General features: G+C 29.3%; 1 protein-coding gene across 1 annotated transcript in view; it reads left to right on the top strand.

Annotated features, from left to right (window-relative positions):
* The window catches only part of LOC148176267 (adult-specific cuticular protein ACP-20-like), a 50634-nt gene that overhangs the window by 9515 nt on the left and 17530 nt on the right, over positions 1-23589 (top strand). Inside the window, exon 2 of the mRNA XM_088033811.1 lies at positions 11883-12067. Coding sequence (XP_087889937.1) covers positions 11930-12067 — 138 coding nt within the window. The 5' untranslated portion in view covers positions 11883-11929. The remainder of the gene's footprint in view (positions 1-11882; positions 12068-23589) is intronic.

The following is a 23589-nucleotide window of genomic DNA, read 5'->3' as shown; positions in this document are numbered from 1 at the left end:
TTTTAGTTGTGCTCGTTTGCTTTAACGACTTAATCTAAAACAAACAAATATGAATTAGACGAAATGGTAGGTTTGGGATGTAATGATGGAGATGATAGTTTTTTGAATATTTCATGGGGCTAATGGTAGCGGTCGTGGCTCGTGGGAAGATGAATCTGTTTTCGTTTTTAAACTTTACTTTCTGTCTTGTGTCCGGCTATTCCTCCTTCTTTCGTTTTTATTTTTACTAGTTTAATCTTTTTTTTTCTTCATCGTTAGATACATACAAAAACCGTTTTCTATACTTTGTCAATGCTTTAGCTGCAATATGACTATTTGTTTAATAAAATTTTAATTAAATCCACGTCCATAGAGTGAAATTTTAGCTATAAGAGGGCGTTTTATTCTTTAAAATTGAACTATTGGTTTCAACAATACTAAGAAAGTTTTCAAATTCTGACTTTTACATCCTAGTTTGTCATCAACATACTAAAAAAGCTACAATTTTTTAGATTTTAGAGGGAATAATTTTAGATTATCTACGTTTGTTCAGCGATCTTTTTGCTATAAAGAAGACTATTTATCTATAGAGTTGGACTTCAGGTTTCTGAATTACAAAAAAAAATTCGTTTCTTTTAAATTCAAATTTTTCTACCTTGCATTTAATTTGCATTCAATATTTTATAATATGCTTTAGTTCTTAAAATTAATTAAAATGTCTAAAACACAACAAAATTTCTAGTTTGTTGTTTTAAATAAAAAAAATGACATGTAATTTAAATACATAGTATAACTTTTCAAATTTTAGTTTAAAATTTTTTAAAATATTTTTATATAAGGCTAAGTCAAAATTAATTTCAGTTGGCATCATTTTTGCAGGGCCGCATTCAACTTTTTTTCCTTAAATGCAACCTACCACTTTTAGATCAGTTATTTAGTAAGCTATTCAAAACTATGCACTTTAAAATTTTAAATCGTGGCGTTGTCAAGTTATGATTTTTTTTCCTAAAATTCTTGAACTTGCAGTGTCTGATTGAAAAATTGACAGCACCATTGCCTTTCGAGATATGAAGATTAAACTTGAAACGTTCAATAACTAAACTATGCTTTTTCTTTTTATTGAGCAGAAATTAATTTTATGTTCATATGTAAAAAATAGACGACTTTAATTTTCAGGATTTACAAATGGCCAGAATCTGATTTTTTCAAATCAAACCTACTGTAAATTTTTAGAGTAATAAATTCAGTTTTATATTCTCATCACTTTTTGTCTTAACCTCTACATGGTTAAAATAGGCGATTCTTAAGATAATTCATGGTATTGGAGAAATTGATAATACAAAAAATTTGACATTTTGCTGTCAAACAACATCAATTGAAACATAGGACTTGATTTGAATGACAAGTTTTTTAGTGTTTAGGGGTGGTTTTGTGTTATTAGAAGCATTCAAATAAATTTTCCTACAAATGGTATTTTTACTTTGTCAATTTTTTCAGCAAAAATATCTGATACCAATTCAAAAAGCTGTAGTTTTTTAATTCCAGCTAAAATATTTCAAAAACATTTGCATTTATCGAATAAGTTATTGGTTATAAAACAACGTCAATTTAAAAAAAATAGACTTCAAGTTTCTAAATTACAAATAAACTCAATTTTAATTTGGTCAATTATTTCTTCAAAATTTTTTGACATACATGTTTTTCCGAATTTTAGTTGACCGATTTGAAGAGATTAGCTATAAGATAACGTTTAACGTATAAAATTGGACTTCCGGTATAGAAAATCTACAATTGCTTTTCAAATCCGCTAAATTTCTCATATAAAACGTCTGACATCAAATTCAAAAAATGGTTACAATTAGCTGAAATATTTTGAAAATATTCGGATACGTAGTGGAATTTAATAGCTATAAGCTATAAGACGTACACTTTTTATAATTCGACTTCAATATTACAAAATACAAATAAAATTCAAATTTGCCAATTTGTTTATCGAAAACATCTGACACCACATTAAAAAAGCTGCAGTTTTTTCAATTTTATATTATATTTTTGAAATATTTACGTATATAGGTACAGTAAATAATTATTTAATTAGTATAAGTCGATAGTATATTTTTTGAATTTAAACCTCATGTTTTCAAAATACAAATTAACGCTTCAAATTTGTTAAGTTTCCATCCAAAATGTCTGACATTGAATTCAAAACGCTGTATTTTTTTTAATTCTGGTTAGAATATTTTGAGAATTCGTTTCACCATAGATTTGACCAATTAGAAACATTTATTTTTTCAAATTAACCAATCACAGGAAACTTTTTCTGGTAATTTCACGAGTAAAATAATAACTCGAGAACTCGAAATTTTCCTCCAGTACTCGTAGTTTGTTTTTTCAGACAAATTGGCTATTGATACTGAAATTATCTGACATCAAATTTAAAAGACTGTAACTTTTTTTTGGCCTCATGAATTGTAAACGTCAAATTAACATTCAATTGACATCTTCGGAAACACTAGATTTAGGGGAACGCAGGGTAATGGGAGCGATAGTAATACAAGGAAAAGTAGGCACATTTGCGCGATCGTAAGCACTCGGTCGCTTCCGTGAACCATCGTTAAACTTCGCCCGATGAACACGAGTCGTTAGCGCCATCCGTTAAGCCACGAAGAAGGGATTGTGTGTTTTTCGCTCTATGCTTATAAAAAACTGCCGATTGCCAGCGCCAAGGTAAGCATGAAGTTATATTCTATATTTATTTTTTATTTGTGTTACAAATAGTTCATCGCATTAATAACTAAGATCTCATTTAAAGTATGTTTAGTTGAATTTTCGGGCCAGAGTAAATATTATGGCCCAATTTCCCAAAAAACGTTAAGTGGGCTCTCATGTGTGGGGTAATGGGAGCGATTGACTTTTTTTTGTAAAATCGTTATTGGACCTCAACCTATGACTGTAGTTTGTTATATTTGTGATTAAAATATACTTAAATAATGAATGTAAGAGTTCCTAATTAAAAATTATAAGAATGTTAACAAATGTTGTTTTTATCAACATTTTCCCTTAGTAGGCTCCCATTACCCTGGTTTCCCTTACAAGCGCCCTGGACGTTTACACTCGCCGTGCGGTAAAAATTGCCCAAATCGTCTGCTCTTCAGATGCGTTTATAAATTAAAATCACTTTACCATAATGAAGATTGATCACCAAAGTGGAATCTACCTAAATTCTTATCTCAATGAAGACAATATTTCGATTTTTAAAGTAATATTAAAACGATTTTTATACAGCGCCATCTTGTGTACTTTTTGTGCACCAATTACAAAATTGACAGAATTGACAGATGATGAAATTTACAAATGTCAGATGTGACAGTTCTCATGAATTTCGAAAAACCCAATTATTTCAATTAAAATTTTTCGGCCAAAAAGTTTAATACAACTCTTGTGCGTTAATCATTTTACAGCGCGAAATCAGTTTGAAGCACGACGGCTACGCGCTGTAAAATGTAAGTTACCACACGCGACTGTAAATAACTATCATTCTAACTAGAATATTTGTAAATAATTTCGTATATAGAGTTATTTATAAGTCGATACTATATTTTTTGAATTTGGATCTTAAGTTTTCAAAATACACACTCTTCAAATTCGTCAAGGTTTTTATCAAAAATTTCTGACATCATATTAAAAAGGTTTAATTTTTTAATTGTGAGAATTTAGATGTTAATAACATTTGCATTTGTGAAGTACTTTAGTAGCTATAAAACGATGCTATATTTTTTAAAATGGATTTTACGTTTCTAAAATACAAATAAATGCTTTAAATTTGTTAATTTTTTCAGCGAAAACATCTGTATTCTGTTTGGTTTTAACGTTAATTGTACCCTTCGCCTTGTTTCCTCTTCCATTTCCGTTATTTCTAGCATTTTTGCATCCTATTTAATCGTTTCTTCTGGAGTTTATAATTATTTTCTTTTTTATTTGTCCTGTTTTTCTTCTTCTTTGCAGTTACATCGTTGACCTTTTATCTGCCGCCGATTTTTTGGGTGGTCTCATCTAATTTCCATTTTCCCACACCCTCGTTTTACATATTTAATTGCGTGCGTTTGTTTTCCAAGATTTGGTGGAATTCGATCTCCGGTGGTTGTCAGTCTCCAGTTACCATCGTTTTCACGATATTTTGAGCGTGTAAAATTACGAATCGGCGTGGGTGTTCAGCTCTCTGATTTCACGACAATTAGTCAATTTTCCGTCCTTCGGCCTTAACGAATAAATATCAAGTGTGATTATGATAATTATATCTGGGCGTTTACATAGAATGAAAGAACCGACTTGTACACAATATCTGTATTGAATAATGTTTTTTCGAGACGGTGGTAATGATGGGTCGTGTCTTCGTCTTCAATAGGTCTAATGACTACCTTACATCGGAAGATGGTATGGGTATACTTTCATCTACAACCACCCTATTGTCGGAAACACCGCACAAATATTTATTTTTACCAAGTATTTTTTTAATCACTTTATCTTTCACGTAATAATATGGCTGCATGGATTCGGGACTATTCCCTTTTTACTGACATGCTATGGATGAGAAAGGTGGGGAATTGTTTTGACGGCTGTTGGGGCGATGGTGTTGTGCTTTGATGGGAAAAGTGGATGGTTTATTGTCAGCTTTACTGATAAAAAGAGTGTGGCGAAGGAGATGGAGGTCGACACCGGCGATGGGTTATTATGGGATGATTTTGGGGTGATAACATATTTTTGTAGAAATACCCCATTATTCGTATCTTCTGATCTAAGGCTTATAATTAATAAACTAATAATTAATTTTGGTTTCAAAAATGCAATAGCATTTCTTAAATTCCGCATTTTTAACATCCAACATACATTTTGGGTTCAAAGATCTATTATTGGCAGTTTTTTCAGCAACATTGTGAAAATACCTACATCTATATAGTGGTCTTTTTGCTAGAAGATAAAAATATGACTGTTAATTATTAAAATTTGGTTCTATAAATCCAATAATTGATTTTAAAAATGGCTTCAAAAAAATTATTGACGATTCATACCAACTTTTAATATGACTTTAATTTGATAAAACAATCTGAAAATGCATTTATTGCATTTGTAGCAACATTCTGCAATCCTTTTAGAACTAGCAGTTTCATTAACTGATTTATCACAAATGTGGCAAAAATCGCTAAGAAGTCAGAAATTTAATTAGTTTTTTGCATTTTAGTTAACATTATAGGTAGTGTTAATTTTTTCGAAAAATTGTGATATTAAATTGTCAAAATTGTTTTAATACGCATGTATGTATTAGAGATCAGTTTGGAAAAAAAAATTATTTGTTTTCTCTATTTTTTTGATTTTTTGATTTTTTAAATTTTATTCTCTTATTAACTTCCTTCCTCAAATTGTTTGTTAAAGTTGTCAGATTAGACTTTTAATTCTTAAAATTTTCAATTTTAGATGATTATTATTATCATGTACCTAACTCATTTCTTAAATTTACAAGTTTCGAAATTTTTAAAATATCAAATTTTTGTTTTTGTTCTTTGATAATACATTAACATCTAAAAAGTATTTGGTTTTTGGAATCTTAAATGTTTATAGTTCTATAGAATTTTAAATCATTCTATTTTCCACTTTTCATGGTTCCTACTCAGATTTCGGTTCTATCAATTTCATTTTTTTAATTATTTAAAATTTTAGTTTTAGGATTTTAAAATTCTCAAGCTCTGCAGATTTTAAATATGTTAGATTTTGAGCTTTATAAACTTAAATTTTTTTATCATTTCTAAATTCCTCAATTTTTTAAAGTTGTAAACATTTAAATTTTTTACAATATTTTGCACATTTTTTGTGAGTTTCTTACATAATTTTTTTTTTAAGATTTTTTGGATTGTTTTTTTAAGTAAATTACTCAAATTCTCAAAATTTATTTTCTCAATTTTTTTTATTATTATTTATTTTTAATTAATCTTAAATTTTATTGTTTTTTAAAATTTATTTTATTTTCCTAATATTCTCTTTATCTGTCTTTTTTTTAAATTTAATTTAAATTTATTAAATTTGCTGGATACTTTATATTCATTGGATTCTTTTTATTTTTTCTATTTTGTTTATTTTGTCTTCTTATTCTCTGTATCGTATTTATAAAATATTTTTCAAATTGTTCGACTTGTGCGGAATTCCTTTCTTCTTTCTTTCTTTAAATTCGATCTTTGGTTTCTTCAAATTCTTCAAGTTTTTCGGAATTTTTTTTTTATTTAAAAAAAAAATTGTTCACTTTATAAGATATTTTTCCTCAAGTTTCTTTGTTCCTGATCATTCTTAATTTGATGTTTGGTTTCCTACATTGTTCACATCTTTTTATTAATTAAATTTCTTATTTATTGTAAAAAATATTGTCTTCTTTGTATTATACATATTTACAATTTGTTTATTTCTAGTCTTTACCTTTTACTCTTTTGATTTTTTAGAGTTTTACTGAGTTTTCGTAAACACAGAATTTTTTTGCAAAATTCTTTTCTTGATAATTAATATTGCAATTCCACCAATTTCATATTTTCATATTTTTTAAATTTTGTGCTTTTGGGTTCTCAAATTATGCTCTAAATACGTTGAATTAATTTTGAGTTTTTTCAACCACAAAATTTTCTTGTTTTATGATTTTTTTTATCAATAAATTCGTCAAATTTCTAGGATTTATTTTCTCAAGATTATTTATCATGTATTATTTTATATAAATCTTTAAATTATTTTGTTTTTCTAGATTTTTTTTATTGTTTCTATTTTTCTATATGCACCTGATTTTCTTCAAACCTGTCAATTTTTTAGATTATTTTGACGTTCACTAAATTTTTTGTACTCTTTTAATTTTTTGTATTTTTTGAGTTTTTTTATTATTCGTACATATTTTGTATTTTTTTATTTTCTTAATTTCGTCTTTTAAATTTCTTAGGTATTTTTTAAATTGTTCGACTTTTTTGGAATTCCTCTTCCCTTTCTCTCTATAGATTCGTTCCTTCGTTTATTCAAATTCTTTAATTTTTTAGTGTTCCATTTTTTTAAAAGTGAGATGTAAGATTTTTTCTATTTTTTTTATTTACAATCATTCTTACTTTTTTGTTTAGCTTTCTACATTTTTCAAGTATTTTTATTAATTTTTTATTTTAATTCAATAATTTCTATTTTTTATTTTATTGAAATTATTTATTGAAATCATAAAATTTTTAAAACTTTGAGGATTTGGTTTAAAATCTGAATTTGTTTTTTTCAAACTCTTTGAAATGATTTTTATAAATTCTTAAATTTTAGACTTTCGAAACTATTTTGATTTTCTCAATTTTATTTTTACAATTATTTAAAATTGTGGGTTTTCGGGTTCTAAAATGTTCAAACTGTCTTATGTGACATTTTTAAGTTTTTGATTCTTTTTCTTCCTGTTCTGTTCTTGTAGATTAAACGTTGAGTTTTTTGAAGCTCAAAATTTTCCATTTTTTTTTAATTTCTAAGTTTTCCAAATATATTTGAATGTTAAGTTTTAAAATTTTGACTTTGTTTTTTATAACCTATAAATACTGTAGATTCTTTAAGTTTCTTAGATATTTTCTTGGATTTGTAAGCTTTCAAGCAATATTTTTGTACCCAATTATTTCGATATCTCTTTTTTTGAAATCTTTTAAATTTTTGTGACAATAAATATCAATTTCGCTTTTTTCTTATTTTTTTTTGTGTTCTTGTTTCTTTCTTAAAATTTCTTATATGTTTTGGATTTTTTCTAATTTTTTTGTATTATATTTTATCTTAATTCTGAATTCTTGTAAGTTTAGTTTTGTATTTATTAATTTCCTATTATTATTCTTCTTCAACTAGCTACTCCCCGGCCAGAAGCCCCTCCAGGCTCCCGTTTTGACAAGTCGCGCCACCCTCGATCTAATCCTCTCCTCTTATGATTGATCGTCCGCCGCCTCCTCCTCCATTTACATAATAACCAATCGTTAGCTAATCGATCAAATCATCCGACAATCGTACCATGCATTTAACCATGTTCTCCTCTATAAATGTCGGTATTTTTTTCACAACGAGATCGTTGGTAGGGCACGCGAACTGACCCATTTCCACACACGTGTACTACGCTCGAGGTAAAATACGACTAGACTAGGATAATAACTCCCGGACTATTTTCATTTTAATCAGAAACGTCCGGCGTTTTATTGATATTTTTTCTGCCTATAACAATGACCACTGGTTTTCACTTTTTTTTTTGGTGCTCCGCAGTGCTCCGCTTCGTGACCCATGTTTTTTTAGAAATTCATGACTTTTGAGCCTAAATTGTAGCCAACGAAAATACAGATCGTGCGTTACTACTGATTGCTGTTTTTTCTGTAATTTGGGCGTTTTTCGATGATCGTGCTGTATCGGTTGACTGCATAATTCGAACAGTGCACGCGATCGCCGACGGTGATGGAGCAAACACCCGAAATTAGTGGAAACAAGCCAGTGCGGAATTTTTTTGGCTCTCCCACGCAATTAAAGGCAAAAGAAAGACAAACAGAGGGCAAAGTGTGGAGTGATAGACGGCAGTAATTGTACGCCGAGAGAAGAAAAGAAGGTAAAAGGAAGGAGGCAAATGAGAAAACTTCCTAAGCGTGGATAGTCCAACAGGTGTCAAAGGGAAAAAAGGCGAAAAAGTGAAACTGGTCCTGAAATAGAAAGAAGAGGGTTTAGTAGTTGCAGGTTTAGGTATTCAATTTTGATCTAAAAATTAAAAAAAAAATCGTAAAAATGTAGCAGAAACCAAATGAATGAAGAAGACGCTTTGTTTTCAAAATGATTTCCCCAGTTTTTCTCAAATATCTTAGCAGAAAGTGACTCTCTCGGCGACTTTTATAGTTCGATGGAAAGCTAATATAATTACCTCTTCAATAATGTATTACAGAGTTTCATGATTTTGCAGCTTATTAAGCAAAATACAAAAAGAACAAAAATGAATGCGAGTACTCAAAAAACACTTATTATACTTCTATTTTACAAATATTTTCAAGTCCTAACCTGATAGAGTAAAAGTAAAGTGTCACAAAAATATTAATATGAATGAATTGTGCGTTATTATATTGGAATTGTCTATTTACTGTCATAAATCTCATAAATTTGGACTTTTTTGATAATTTTAATATTAAGACAGCGTCAAAATTTCAAATATTTTCTATTTAACTCTGTATTTTTAGTAGTTTTGATAATAAATTAGTCAAATTTAGTCAAATTTAGTCAAAATTTTGAGTTAATTTTTATACAAGCTAAAAATTTTCACAATTTTTGATTCATGTTCGGAACTTTATTACTTTTGATACTAAGGCAGTTGAATTTAGAGAGATTGCTAATCATGCATTGTTTATTAACTGCACCAAATTCTAAAAATTATATTTTAAAGACGTCTAAATTTTTAATATTTTGTATTTAAGTCTGTAATTTTCGTAGTTTTGATAGTAGAGCAATCAAATTTAGTAATATTTTTTGGCTCTTTTAGACTCTTTAGACTTTTCAGTTTGTTTAGACTCTTTACACTCTTTAGACTTTTTAGACTCTTTAGATTCTTTAGACTCTTTAGACTCTTTAGACTCTTTAGACTCTTTAGACTCTTTAAACTCTTTAGACTCTTTAGACCCTTTAGACTCTTTAGACTCTTTAGACTCTTTAGACTCTTTAGACTCTTTAGACTTTTTAGACTCTTTAGACTCTTTAGACTCTTTAGACTCTTTAGACTCTTTAGACTCTTTAGACTCTTTAGACTCTTTAGACTCTTTAGACTCTTTAGACTCTTTAGACTTTTTAGAATCTTTAGAATCTTTAGAATCTTTAGACTCTTTAGACTCTTTAGACTCTGTAGACTCTTTAGACTCTTTAGACTCTTTAGACTCTTTAGACTCTTTAGACTCTTTAGACTCTTTAGACTCTTTAGACTCTTTAGACTCTTTAGACTCTTTAGACTCTTTAGACTCTTCAGAATCTTTAGACACTTGCTTATTTTGACTTATTTATTAACTGGTCCAAATCCTACAAATTTAGAGCAATACAGAAAATTTTTATTTTTTAAGACAAACTTTTTCCAAACTTGAAATTTAAAGTAGTTTTGATACTAGAGCAATAAAAATTTACGACATTATTATTTTTGAACTGTGAACTTACTGTCATAAATTGCATAAATTTAAGCCAACAAAAAGAATTTAAAAAAAATATATTTTTGAAAATGGTCAAAATTTCCCGAAATTTAAGTCTGTAATATTCGCAGTTTTAATACTGAGGCAGTCAAATTTAACGAAAATATTGGTTTTAACTATTTAATTAAATGTCCCAAACCTCAAAAATTTAGAGAAACACAAACAATTCCAGTTTTAAACCGAGCCAGAAGTTTCTAAAATTTTTTGTTTATGCTTGTAACTTTATTATTTTTGATACAAAAACAATCAAAATTATCGAGATTGCTAATATTGACTTGTTAATTAACTGTCCCAAATTCCAAAAACTTAGAACAATACAGAAAATTTGTAAATTTTTTTATTTTTAAGACTAAATATATTTTCAACGTTTTCTATTCAAACCTGTAATTTAAATAGTTTTGATACTTGAGCAATAACATTTTGCGAAATTATTATATTGAAATTGTCCCTTTACTGTCATAAATCTCTAAATTTGGACTTACAAAAAATTGTTTTTGAACATTTTACTTTTAAGACAGCGTCAAAATTTTCAACATTTTCTATTTAAGTCTGTATTTTTCGTAGTTTTGATAATAAAATCAGTCAAATTTGGAGCGTTTTTGGACTCTAAGACTCTTTAGGCTCTTTACACTCTTTAGATCTTTTAGACTTTTATTTAAACTTTATTTTTTTTAATTTTTTACATACTTTTGCATTCTGTTCTTTTAGAGTTTTTTGGAATTTAGTGCGATTTGTTGAGATTCTTTTATCATGAGTTCTTTGATCAATTTTTCATTTATTTAAATTTTTCTCAATCTTTTTGATACTTTTTCGACTATTTTAATTCAAAAAACACTTATACTCCAATTTTACAAATATATTCAAGTTCTAACCTGATAGAGTAAAAGTAAAGTGTCACAAAAATATTAACATGAATGAATTTTGCTATATTATATTTGAATTGACGATTTACTGTCATAAATCTCTAAATTTGGACTTACAAAAAATTTTTCACAATCTTTTTGATACTTTTTCGACTATTTTAATTCAAAAAACACTTATACTATAAAAACACCTATTTTACAAATATCATCAAGTTTTAACCTGATAGAGTAAAACAAGCTTCGGATTCAGAATCAAGAAGTAATTCTACTTTACAAATGATTACTACTTCCGGTACAACAGGAAGTGTCACAAAAATATAAATATCTTTATTCAAGGTGTCTTATTCGCTTCCTTTGGTTTTTCTAAATGTGAAATCCTTATCATTTATACTGTTTGAGAAAAAATTCGAATGAGTTATTCGAGAACTACCCTGGATAATTTCCCGTTGAAAGCCGAATTTTTCTCCCCCACTCATCGCATGTAAATACCCCACTAATTGGATCAATTGAAATCCCTCTATTCCATTCGCAAACACTCCATCGAACAAAAGCCTTCGAACTCTCCATTTCTTTTGTGTTTTATGCAAACAATCACAAAACTCAAATATGATAACTCCGATCTCTATAGTTTTAAAATTGATTCATAAATGTTGCGCCAGCGAATGAAAACAGTGGCGGCACGTGTACAGACAATGTTTTAACGTGTATGCTAATAAATAAGGCATTGTTAGACGTTGTTAAAGCCTCTGGTAACGCGTGACGATGCGCGTGTCGCTCAAAGAGGGACCACTTCTTGTAATTGATATTTCCGTAGTGTTGCTACCGATACACGAAGACCTGGGGGGACGACGACGGACCGCAATGGTGGTGGTTTCATCTTCCCAGAATTGCGAAAATAAATGCGCGACGGACAGCCCGCAGGGAAAGTCGAAATTGACAGCGGTCATTGCATCTTTATGTTCGGAGACTTTTGGTTCCAGTTTTACATGGACGGGTCGGGTGGGTAAACAGAAAATTAGTTGATATAAACAGATAAGCGAAATTAGGTATATTTTTGTTCTTTTCTGGGACCAATTTCGATTAATTGCACAATTCTTTACTTTTAGAATAATTTTGATTCTTTGGAATTTTTTGTTTTTTGTCTTTAGACTCTTTAGACTTTTTATATTGCTAATTTTGATAGACAATTTTTAGAAAACTTTAGGTTTAACAGAAGCCAAAAGTTACCAAAATTTTCTGTTCACGCTTGTAACTTTATTATTTTTGATACAAACACAATCAAATTTATAGAGATTGCTAATCTTGACTTGTTAATTAATTGCCCCAAATCTTAAAAACTGAAAGCAATACAGACAAATTTTAGAAATTTTTATATTCAAAACATTGTAAATACATATATCCAATATTTTTTATTCAAACTTGTAATTTAAGTAGTTTTTGGTAATACTAGAGCAATAACACTTTAAAGCCCCTAAATTTAGACCAAGAGAGAAAATTTTTTGAAATTTTAATTTTTGGCAAAGGTAAAAATTTACAATAGTTTTGATAGGACTAAGAGAGTCAAATTTGAAGAGAATATTGATTTTAACTTTTTGATTAACTTTTCCAAATGCCAAAAATTTTGAGTTAATTTTTATACGAGCTAAAAATTTTCACAATTTTTTATTCATGTTCGTAACTTTATTACTTTTGATACTAAGGCAGTTGAATTTAGAGAGATTGCTAATCATGCATTGTTTATTAACTGCACCAAATTCTAAAAAAAATATTTTGAAGACGTCTAAATTTCTAATATTTTCTATTTAAGTCTAATTTTCGTAGTTTTGATAGTAGAGCAATCAAATATTTGACTCTTCTAGACTCTTTAGACTCTTTAGACTCTTTAGACTCTTTAGATTCTTTGGATTCTTTAGACTCTTTGGACTCTTTAGACTCTTTAGACTTTTTAGACTTTTTAGACTCTTTAGACTTTTTAGACTCTTTAGACTCTTTAGACTCTTTAGACTCTTTAGACTCTTTAGACTCTTTAGACTCTTTAGACTCTTTAAACTCTTTTGATTGCTTATTTTAACTTATTAATCAACTGGTCCAAATCCTACAAATTTAGAGCAATACAGATCATTTTTAGAAAGTTTTATTTTTAAGACATTGTAAATATTTTCTAATTTTTTTCTAAAGTTGAAATTTAAAGTAGTTTTGATACTAAAGCAATAAAAATTTACGACATTATTATTTTTGAACTGTCAATTTACTGTCATAAATTGCACAAATTTAGGCCAACAAAGGAAATTAAAAAAAAATATTTTAAAAATGATCAAAATTTCCTAAAATTTAAGTCTGTAATATTCGCAGTTTTGATACTGAGGCAGTCAAATTTGAAGAAAATATTGATTTTAACTATTTAATTAAATGTCCCAAATTCCACAAAATTTAGAGTAACACAAACAATTTCAGGTTTAAACCGAGCCAAAAGTTTCTAAAATTTTCTGTTAATGCTTGTAACTTTATTATTTTTGATACAAAAACAATCAAAATTATAGAGATTGCTAATAATTGTTAATTAACTGTCCCAAATTCCAAAAACTTAGAGCAATTCAAAAATTTCTAGAATTTTCTATTTAAGTCTGTAATTTTTGTAGTTTTGATAGTAGATCAATCAAATTTAGTGATATTTTTTGACTCTTTTAGACTCTTTAGACTCTTCGTCTGTTTAGACTCTTTAGACTTTTTAGACTCTTGAGACTCTTTAGACTCTTTAGACTCTTTAGACTCTTGAGACTCTTTAGACTCTTTAGACTCTTTAGATTCTTTAGACTCTTTAGACCCTTTAAACTCTTTAGACTTTTAAGACTCTTTAGACTCTTTAGACTCTTTAGACTCTTTAGACTCTTTAGACTCTTTAGACTCTTTAGACTCTTTAGACTCTTTAGACTCTTTAGACTCTTTAGACTCTTTAGACTCTTTAGACTCTTTAGACTCTTTAGACTCTTTAGACTCTTTAGACTCTTTAGACTCTGCTTATTTTGACTTATTAATTAAATCCTACAAACTTAGAGCAATACAGAACATTTTTAGAAATTTTTATTTTTGACATTGTAAATATTTTCAACTTTTTTTCCAAACTTGTAATTTAAGAAGTTTTGATACTAGAGCAATAAAAATTTACGACATTATTATTTTTAAACTGACAAATTACTGTCATAAACTTCACAAATTCAGGCCAACTCAGGAAATTTAAAAAAAAAATATTTTTGGATATGGTCAAAATTTTCCAAAATTTAAGTCTGTAATATTCGTAGTTTTGATTTTAAGGCAGTCAAATTTGAAGAAAAGATTGATTTTAACTTTTAATTTCAGTTTTAACTCGAGCCTAAATTTTCTGTTCATTCTTGTAACTTTATTATTTTTGATACACAGACAATCAAATTTATAGAGACTGCTAATCTTGACTTGTTAATTAACTAAGCAATTTAGAAATTTTTTAGAATTTTTTGTTTCTAAGACTAAATATTTTCAACATTTTCTATTCAAACCTGTAATTTAAATAGTTTTGATACTTAAGCAATAAAATCTTGCGAAATTATTATATTGAAATTGTCCTTTTACTGTCATAAATCTCTAAATTTGGACTTTGAAATTGTTTTTGAACATTTTACTTTTAAGACAGCGTCAAAATTTTTAATATTTTCTATTTAAGTCTGTAATTTTCGTAGTTTTGATAGTAAATCAGTCAAATTTGGAGAGTTTTTGAACTTGTTTAGACTCTTTAGACACTTTACATTCTTTAGACTTTTTAGACTTTTATTTAGACTTTTATTATCTATTATTTGTTTAAATTCTTTACATGCTTTTGCATTTCTTCTGTTCTTCTAGAGTTTTTTAGTATTTAGTGCGATTTGTTGAGATTTTTTTTAATTATCATGAATTTTTCGATCAATTTTTCACATTCTTTTTGATACTTGTTTTTCTGTTTTAATTCTTTTTTATCTTTTAAAGGAATTGAAAATTAACTGCCTGCAAATCACACCTTGCATATTTTCCAAGTAGTGTCGGTTTTAAATACATCTACTTTCTTTGGAACAAAATTGTATTTATTTGCTCAGATGTTCAGAAAAATCATGAATAATTTTTTTAAATAATAAAATTTTGAGTCCTAAATTTATGGAGTGTTCTATTTAAAATAATCAAATTGACGACTACTTCCGGTCTAACCGGAAGAGGCGTGCAAATAAGAATCATTACAGTTTTTTGAAAAAAATAATCGAAAGAACTTATCAAGGACCAGCCTCTAGCAGAGAGCGGACGTTGGAGTTTTAGCCGCTCGAAGAGAAAAGAATTTCCCACGGTAGCCTTGACCAGCCTCACTAATCTCAGTCATCTTCTTGTGAGAAACCATCCCTCAACATTCCGACGCCAAGAATCCCTTCGCAACGTCACAATTTCATTACGCGCTTGTGCCCACTCTAATTTAATAACAATGCCATTTTTGCCCATATTAAAATAATGGTACCAGAAAAGACCCATCTAACCCCACAAAAGAATCCGCAGATTTGCCGACAGCGATACACCGGTGCCGACTATGACACAGACGACCATTGCTAATTTTATGGTTTATAGGGTTATATTATTCGGGGTTTATCTCCATCGCCATCACCGCCCATCTGGCGAAATCAACTTTGATGGGTGATAATGGGCGACGAAAATCTAATATCATTTCCGGTGGTGAAAGTGACTCGATTCTAGATTTTTAGTACCAGAAGAATTCTCTCATTAGCGGGGGTTTTGATATGCCTTTACCACGGATCATAATTCACGCTAAAGGGCAAATTAGCGCCCTATAATCAAGGGCTGTAATCTCCACGTCGTAAAGTAGCAAGACTATTTCAATTCTGGCCCAAGTCGATTTCAATTTTTCACTGAAATTTATAACTTATTCGGGAGGAGGCGGCACTGGAGGCCACGATCAGTCACGCTTGATTTACTGCTAAATTTTTATACCGCAATATTGCACACGAGGGGCGTTTAGGCAATGTGTGCGGTCAGGGATGAAGCTCCTGAAAAAAAACAAATTAAAAATTTGTGTCTTAGGCCATTATCAGGGGATTTATCAAATCCACGTGCATATTACTGCAATAGTTGACTTTTTCTAACTTTGGTTTGATTCCGCCCACGTGAGCAAAAGTCGAATATCAGTAAAAATTGTACTTTATGGAGTTCATAAGTTGAAGGAGTTAACTGAAGGTACAAAAGTACGACTACCTATGTGTTATAGATAAGTACAAATGAAAGATACATCTAGATAATGGATGGGATACCCTCGAAGCAACCGTTTCAATATCTATCTAGCATGATCGTTTATCACTTTACCTATCTCTACATTGATCCACTCTGTATATTTTACCTATCAGTTGATACTTTCATCAGGTTTATCTATAGAGATATTTCACTAAAAGATTTTTTAAAAATTTTATTTTTTTTCTGATTTTCAGTTCTCTTAATTTCGTAACTTTTTAAGTTCTTTTCCTTTTCCCAATATCTTATCAAGCTTTTTAAATATTAATTTTCGAAAATTTCTGAGATATATTTAAATTAACATGCTTTATTACATTCTTTAAATTCTTGTTTGTTCTTCAATTACAACAGTCGTAAATTCCTGGTTTTAAATGGATCTTGAAGTTCTCAAATTCTCTTGAAAATGGGCTTGGATTGTTTGATTCTCTACAATTCCTAGATTCTGTTTTATTCATAAATTTACTTATGAAATTGTGATTAAATTTTTTAAAATTCTGTTCGATTCTTACTTGTTTGTAAATTTATAGATCCAATCGAATTATTTAAATTCTTTAAATTTTTATACTTTTAGATTCTTTTCTACTACATTTTAGATTTCTTAAGATTTATTGCAGCCATTTGCATTCAGAGGAAAACTGTTTTTTCATATTTTTGTATATTTAATCTTTTAGTTTATGTTGTTTCAGCACTTTCAATCTTTTACATTTGGATTTTTAAAAAAATACATTTTAAATTTTTTACTATTTTTGAAATCATTCTGTTTTCTGAGAAATCATTCTTTGGAGTATAATATCAGAAAATTGTTGGTTCTTTTTTCACTCCTATCTTTAGGTTTAGTCGTCAGATTTTTTAAATTCTATGTATCCTTACTCTAAATTTTCCGAAAATATTTAAAATTACGGAAATTTTTGTTACGAGTATTCTTTCTTTTAGATTAATTTTTCTAATTCCTCAAATGGTTTTTTGGAAATTCCTCTATAAATTATATAGATATTATATATTCATCTAATACATCTATTTGTCCATCTGTCTATCTGTCGATCAATCCATCTATACATTCACTTTCTATAGTAAAGAATAGTGCTTACCGTTCTTTTTTTTAGATCCGATTAATAAATTTTTTTAATGATTTCTTTAAAACTTGACAAAACCTATCTATCTGTCCATCTGCCCATCTGTATGTATTCACCTGTCTGTCTATTTGTCTGTTTATGTGTGAGTATTTGTCTGTTTGTTTGTTTGTCTATCAGTCTATGCACCTGTATGTATGTCTGTCTGTATATCTGTTTATTTGTCTATCTGTCTATATGTATATCCGTCTATCTGTCCATTTATCTGTCTGTCTGTGTCTATCTGTTTATTTGTCTATTGGTTTAATTGTCTATCTGTCAATGTGTATATGTGTTTCTCAGTCTATCTGTCCGTCTATCAGTTTTTCTGTCTTTTTGTTTGTTTATTTGTCTATGTCCATGTATCAATCTACCCATCTGTCTTTCAGTCTGTCTGTCTATCTGTTCATCTATGCAATTTTTATTGAAATTCTGTTTATTTTTTCGTTTGTTTATCAATTTAATTATAGATTCTATTTTTCCTTTTAGATAAAATTTTTAAATTCTTCAAATACATAGTTTGTTTCAAATCTCTCAGTAAATTTTATTCATCTATTTATCTATCCATTTATTCATTTTTACATCTATCCATCTATTCATCTTTTCATCTATTTGTTCATCTATCTGTCTATAGATTTTATTTTTCTTTTAATATTCAATTTTTGAATACTTCAAATAGTGTATTTGAAATCTCTTAGTAAGTTATATCTATCTATCTATCCATCTATCCATCTATTCCTTTTAGTCCATTTATCCATCTGCCCATTCTGTATCTCTGCAGATATCTGTTTATCTGTATATCTATCTGCCTGTCCATCTGTCTGCATATTTGTTAGATATATCTTTGTCTGTCTGTTTGTCAATCAGCTTGTTTAAAACTGTATATTTATCTTTTATTTGTCTATGTATCTGTCTGCCAGTATATTTGTCTCTCTATCTGTTTGTCAATCTGCCTGTTTATTTGAGTCTATATACGTCTGACTGTCTATCTGTCTATCTCTTTGTTTAACTGTATATCTATCAGCCTGTTTATCTCTCTATCTATCTGCCAATCAATCTGTCCATTTGCCTATTCACATTCAATCTGTCCATCTCTCCATCTTTCTATTTCTCTTCAAATTCATCTGCTTTAACATCTCGATCTCGATCTATACAGGCTGTCCCAGAACTCATGACCCAGAGAACCAGGAGAGCTCCGGGATTGGCTAGTGTTTTTTCGTCTTAACTCGATTATTTTTGAGCTAAAAAATTTTTGTTTTGAAATTGTGTTTCAGAATTGTTGCCTTCATAAGCCAGTTTTCTCTAGGTCACGAGTTTCGGAATACCATGTATGACTATTTATCTGTCTAGCTATTTATCTATCCATTTATTATTCATCCTTCTATCTATTTGTCCACATATTTGTCTCAGTCCATTCATCTTTACTTTACTTTTTTCAAACTAGTTATAAAATTTTCTATTTTGTTTTTTTGCAATCGTCTTTAAATTGTTTCCTTTTACAGAGTGTTCCAAAACTCGTGACCCACAGAGCAAGAGAAACACAAATTGATAAAGTTTAATAGTATTCGAGAACGGATAAAAAATAACAACCAATCCCGAAAGCTTATTTTAGAGATGAAGTAAAAGACCACCCCAATTTCCTAGGCAACAAGAATTTAACCAATGGACGATAGTATGTGTCCATAGTTACCAATTTTCAAATTTTGTTTAGTTTTCGGATTGGCTACCGAAATTGAAATCGAAATTAATTTGAAATTTTGGTTCAGAATTGTTGCCTTCATAAGCTTTTTTTCTCTAGGTCACGAGTTCTAGGACACCTGGTATGTATTACATTATAATAATACACTTTCAGACTGAAACTAAAAACCGTGCTACAAAAAGAAGTCACTAAAACTCTATTAAAAATGGCTTATTAAAGCACGATTTTTGATCAGTCAGATTGAAAAGTCATTCTTTGTCATTTCAAACTGGTGCTGTAATGATGTTTGCAGTGCCTTTTTGAAAGTTTTTATAGGCATACTTTGCATTTTTTGGTGCATTTCTGACATCAAGCAGAATTAAAAAAGAATTTAAAGAACTTAAAAAAAATGTAAAGAAAATACAGAAAATACAAAAATTTAAAAAACAAATTAAATGGTTTTTAATTTACTATAAACTGATGATTTTAAAATTTTTGTAAATGTTTTAGTATTTCTTTGGGCGATACTCAACTTTCTTATTTTAAATTGGCACCCATATTTTTTTTTCATAATTTGGATTATATTAATTTTTTTGATTCAGAAATGTGTAATATGTTCTACTTTTACAAAAAATATTTAAAAAAAAATATCAAAAATGAAAAAATTTAGGCAATAAAAGTTAATAAAATCTAGGTGCATGGTGTCAAATAACACAATATCGTTATTGTAATGTCAAAAAGCTGCAAATAACAGAAAGAACAAGTTTTCTTTCAACAAGATGGGGCTACACCTTATAATACACAATGCATTTCTCGTAGGTGTCAATTGTGCAATGAAAAAAATGGGATGGCGTTTCAACAGTATTTTAATTAAATTTGGTAGTTGTTTTTCCTGATTTGTAATTATTATTGTCTTTTGTTATTAATAATTTCAAAAAAAATGCCGATCCTTTCTGTTATTTGCTGCTTTTTGACATTACAATAACGGCATTCTTTTATTTGACACCATGCACCTAGATTTTATTAACTTTTATTGCTTATTTTTTTTCAATTTTGATAATGTTTTAAAAAATATTTTTTGTAAAAGTAGAACATATTACACATTTCTCAATCAAGAAAATTAACATCTTCCAAATTATGAAAAAATAAATATGGGTTCCAATTTAAAATAAGAAAGTTGAGTATCGCCCAGAAGATACTAAGACATTTAGAAAAATTTTGAAATCATCAGTTTATATGAAATTAAAAACCATTTAATTTGTTTTTTAAATTTTTAAATTCGGTTTATAAATAAAAATTCTACAACGCCTGCCGTTTTTAAAAAATCACCTGTATAATAATATTCCTTCAGCTAGCCATACCTGTGTTTGTTATTATCGAGAGTTTTAAAAAATGGTTGAACTGAAAGTGCTGGTTGGAATTTGCGCCCAAAGAAACTTTCTTGCATGAATATTTAAACATTTAAAATATTCAGCAATTTCATACTAGGTGGCCTTTAAAAGTCGGAGAACCTGAAAATACTGTGGACTTTTTTTCGTAAACTTCGTTTTCTATAGACTTGAATTTTTATTTCAATTAATTAATGTATTATTTTTATATTTTATACAACAAAGAGAGCTACGGAAAAGTTAGGACCTTTTTTCTAGATCTTTTTTTCAGAAGCTTAATCTTTTCAGATTTTTTTTTCTTAGCTCTTATTCGCATTATTTTTATTAAAATCCTACAAAATTTTTCCCCCTAGTCAAACCCGCAAGCGTTTTGAAAAAATTGTTGAACTAAAGGTGCGGGCAGGAATTTCTTGCACGAATATTTAGACATTTAAATATTCAGCAATTTGGTTGGTCATAGCATAATTTATCTTCTCATATAATAAGCGCAATTTCTGGTGCTATCCTCCAGCAATCCGCCCGACCTCCCTCCAATTACACGCATTTTTTCACACAAATAGGTGCAAATCTCTTTTTGACAAGCGTATGCAAACATGTCATAATGTCATTTTTTCCGTCGTTTCGCACCCATCGTCCATACCCATTTAACCCATAATGAAGTGGTAAACGGGTTTCTTTCCCATCGTTAAGCACAGCGCATTTCGCGTGCCGCCTCGCAACTAATTAGCAATTAGCCTCTGGTTTTTATTGCATTTTATATTGGCGCATAATTCCCGTAATGATACGTCTGAGCCAATGTTTGTTTTCGAGACAAAATAACTTCATACAATTTTTGATTTATGTCGAATCGTAATAGTCTGCGATCCATAATAGCCTCCGATTATCGAAACTGTTTTTCTCACCCTGCAGCTATTAAGGGTGTTTAGAAGGGATAGAGTTGCGGATGCTTTTTTTAACCAGGATCGAGTTTATGGACAACCAAAAATGTCCACCGATCTTAAAAATGATAGCTGAAGACCTCCGCGAAGAGTTGATGTAATCTGAGGTTTCGATCGAGCTTTATGGATATCGACAGGATTTTTTCGGCTCGGATGCTTCTGCCCGGAATTATTGTTATTTGAGAGGTAATGATATTGTTTTAGCGCGAAATTATATACGAAAAGCCGACCGATTGAATTGTCTTCAAATATTTTGGCGTGACGAGGCGATTTTCGAATTGATAATAATTTGGGGCGCCACATTTAATTCAAGACCAACAAGGTGAAATTCCCGAAAATATTTCCAATTTCGGCCACGTTGACAACTCCACCACCCATCAAAACATCAAAATGACTGATGTTCCGCAAGGGGTAGTTCGTTTCAAAAAGCAATCTCACCCTTAATTCGACACGCCCAACCCCAAGTCCGACGTCGCCACTATTCTACAATGTAAATTTCTTTATAATACGCACAGCAAGCCGCAAATTGCGAAATCTTTGCACTTGACTGCTTCTCGGAAGCGATGAAAGGGTCACCGCAATTTCGAAATTATATATTTAGGTGACTGTTTCCGTTGATAAAGGCGAGAAGTGGAATTAATGGGGTGGTATCGTGGGGTAATAGTGCCATATATCGCTCAGTGGGGTTATTACAGGGTTGAGACCACCTTGGAGATGGGAATTAGAATTTTGATTCCGACTACCGGTAATCATTAGAGACGTGACCAATTTGCGGGGACATCTATGTTAGAAAAATGCAGAAGTTCCAAGGAGGATTATTTACAAAACATTCTTAGAGGTCCTAGACGTTATCGCTCTGTATACTTACATTTCAGCAGCTCATTTATTATCTTGATAAAACGTTGTACACAATTTTCTTTCAGCTAATAGTGAAACAGAAAAAAATGAAATTAATTATTTATTGAGAGAACGGAACAAATTAACGCAACTACAAAATCGCGTCTAAAATTGTTTTTATATTTAGAACCACTGCCTTCTTGAGTAATTTCTAATCGAGTCATTTCTTTACACTCTTGATCTCACAAGTTTAAAGGCGGCATTTTCTGGAGAGACGTGCAGTGACAGATTTTCAAAAAGCTTTGAAAAAACAAAAATCTTAGACGTCAATGTCATCTAATTGTCGCATGGTGAAAAACTCCACTTAGAATTAGTTACCTTAATTTTTTGCATTGTCAATTTTGACAGTTTTAATTTTTTTATTTCAAAATACGACAGATTTTTTAGTATTTCCAATAATGCAAGGACCTGACTGTCGATCATACCGACCTGACTGTTGACTACACTTAAATTTTTGAAACGTCAGAAAAATTTTGTATTTGCCACTTTTTTGACAATGTCACTGCAATTTTTGAATCTTTTAATAGATGGCGCCACCAATAAAATTAATTTTTTTCTTGATTTTTAAGGTGGAAAATTAAGGAAACAACTTGTGTGAAGTACAACGTTTTATCTACGACCGCTCATCTTGCTTCCAATACAAATTGAGTAATGCCAACAAATTAATTATATGAATAATTTGAAAAGATAATTAAAAGCAATCTAAAAATTCGTTAAAAATTTCAAAAATCTGAAAAATCTCAATTGAGAGGATAAAAGAAAATAATTTCACAACATACTCGAACAATTTGAAGAATGAAAGAGTTGAACAGGAGATTCGGATAAAGCCAAAGCATTCGAAGATCTTAAAAAATAAGAATCTAAAGAAAGCAGAAAGACTAAACATTTAAAAGAAGAATGCAAACATGTAAAAATTGGATTTTTCTTTTTCTCAATGCCTTTTAGGTTCAATTAATTTTTTTAGATTCTAGATTATTTCTGAATCTCTTTAAGGTTTAATTTGATTGATTATTTAAACAATCAAGTTTATATTTGGTTTTTATTTCTGTGTTTTATTATGAAATTCTCTATCAAATCTTTTTTGATTTGCTAGATTTGTTCGATTTTATTTCTGATTCTCCGAATTTGTCACAATTTTTTTTACATTTTTATTCCCAAATTTTTCTAACATTGTTTTAATCTTTTAGCGTTTTTGTTGAATTCACAAAAGTTTTTAATT

This window comes from Gnatocerus cornutus, chromosome 4 (assembly GCF_029298725.1).
Source record: "Gnatocerus cornutus isolate USDA-ARS CGAHR chromosome 4, icGnaCorn1.1, whole genome shotgun sequence".
In the NCBI taxonomy this organism is placed as follows: Eukaryota; Metazoa; Arthropoda; class Insecta; order Coleoptera; family Tenebrionidae; genus Gnatocerus; species Gnatocerus cornutus.
Note: the sequence above shows the minus strand (reverse complement) of the source record. Positions and strands in the feature narration are given on the sequence as shown.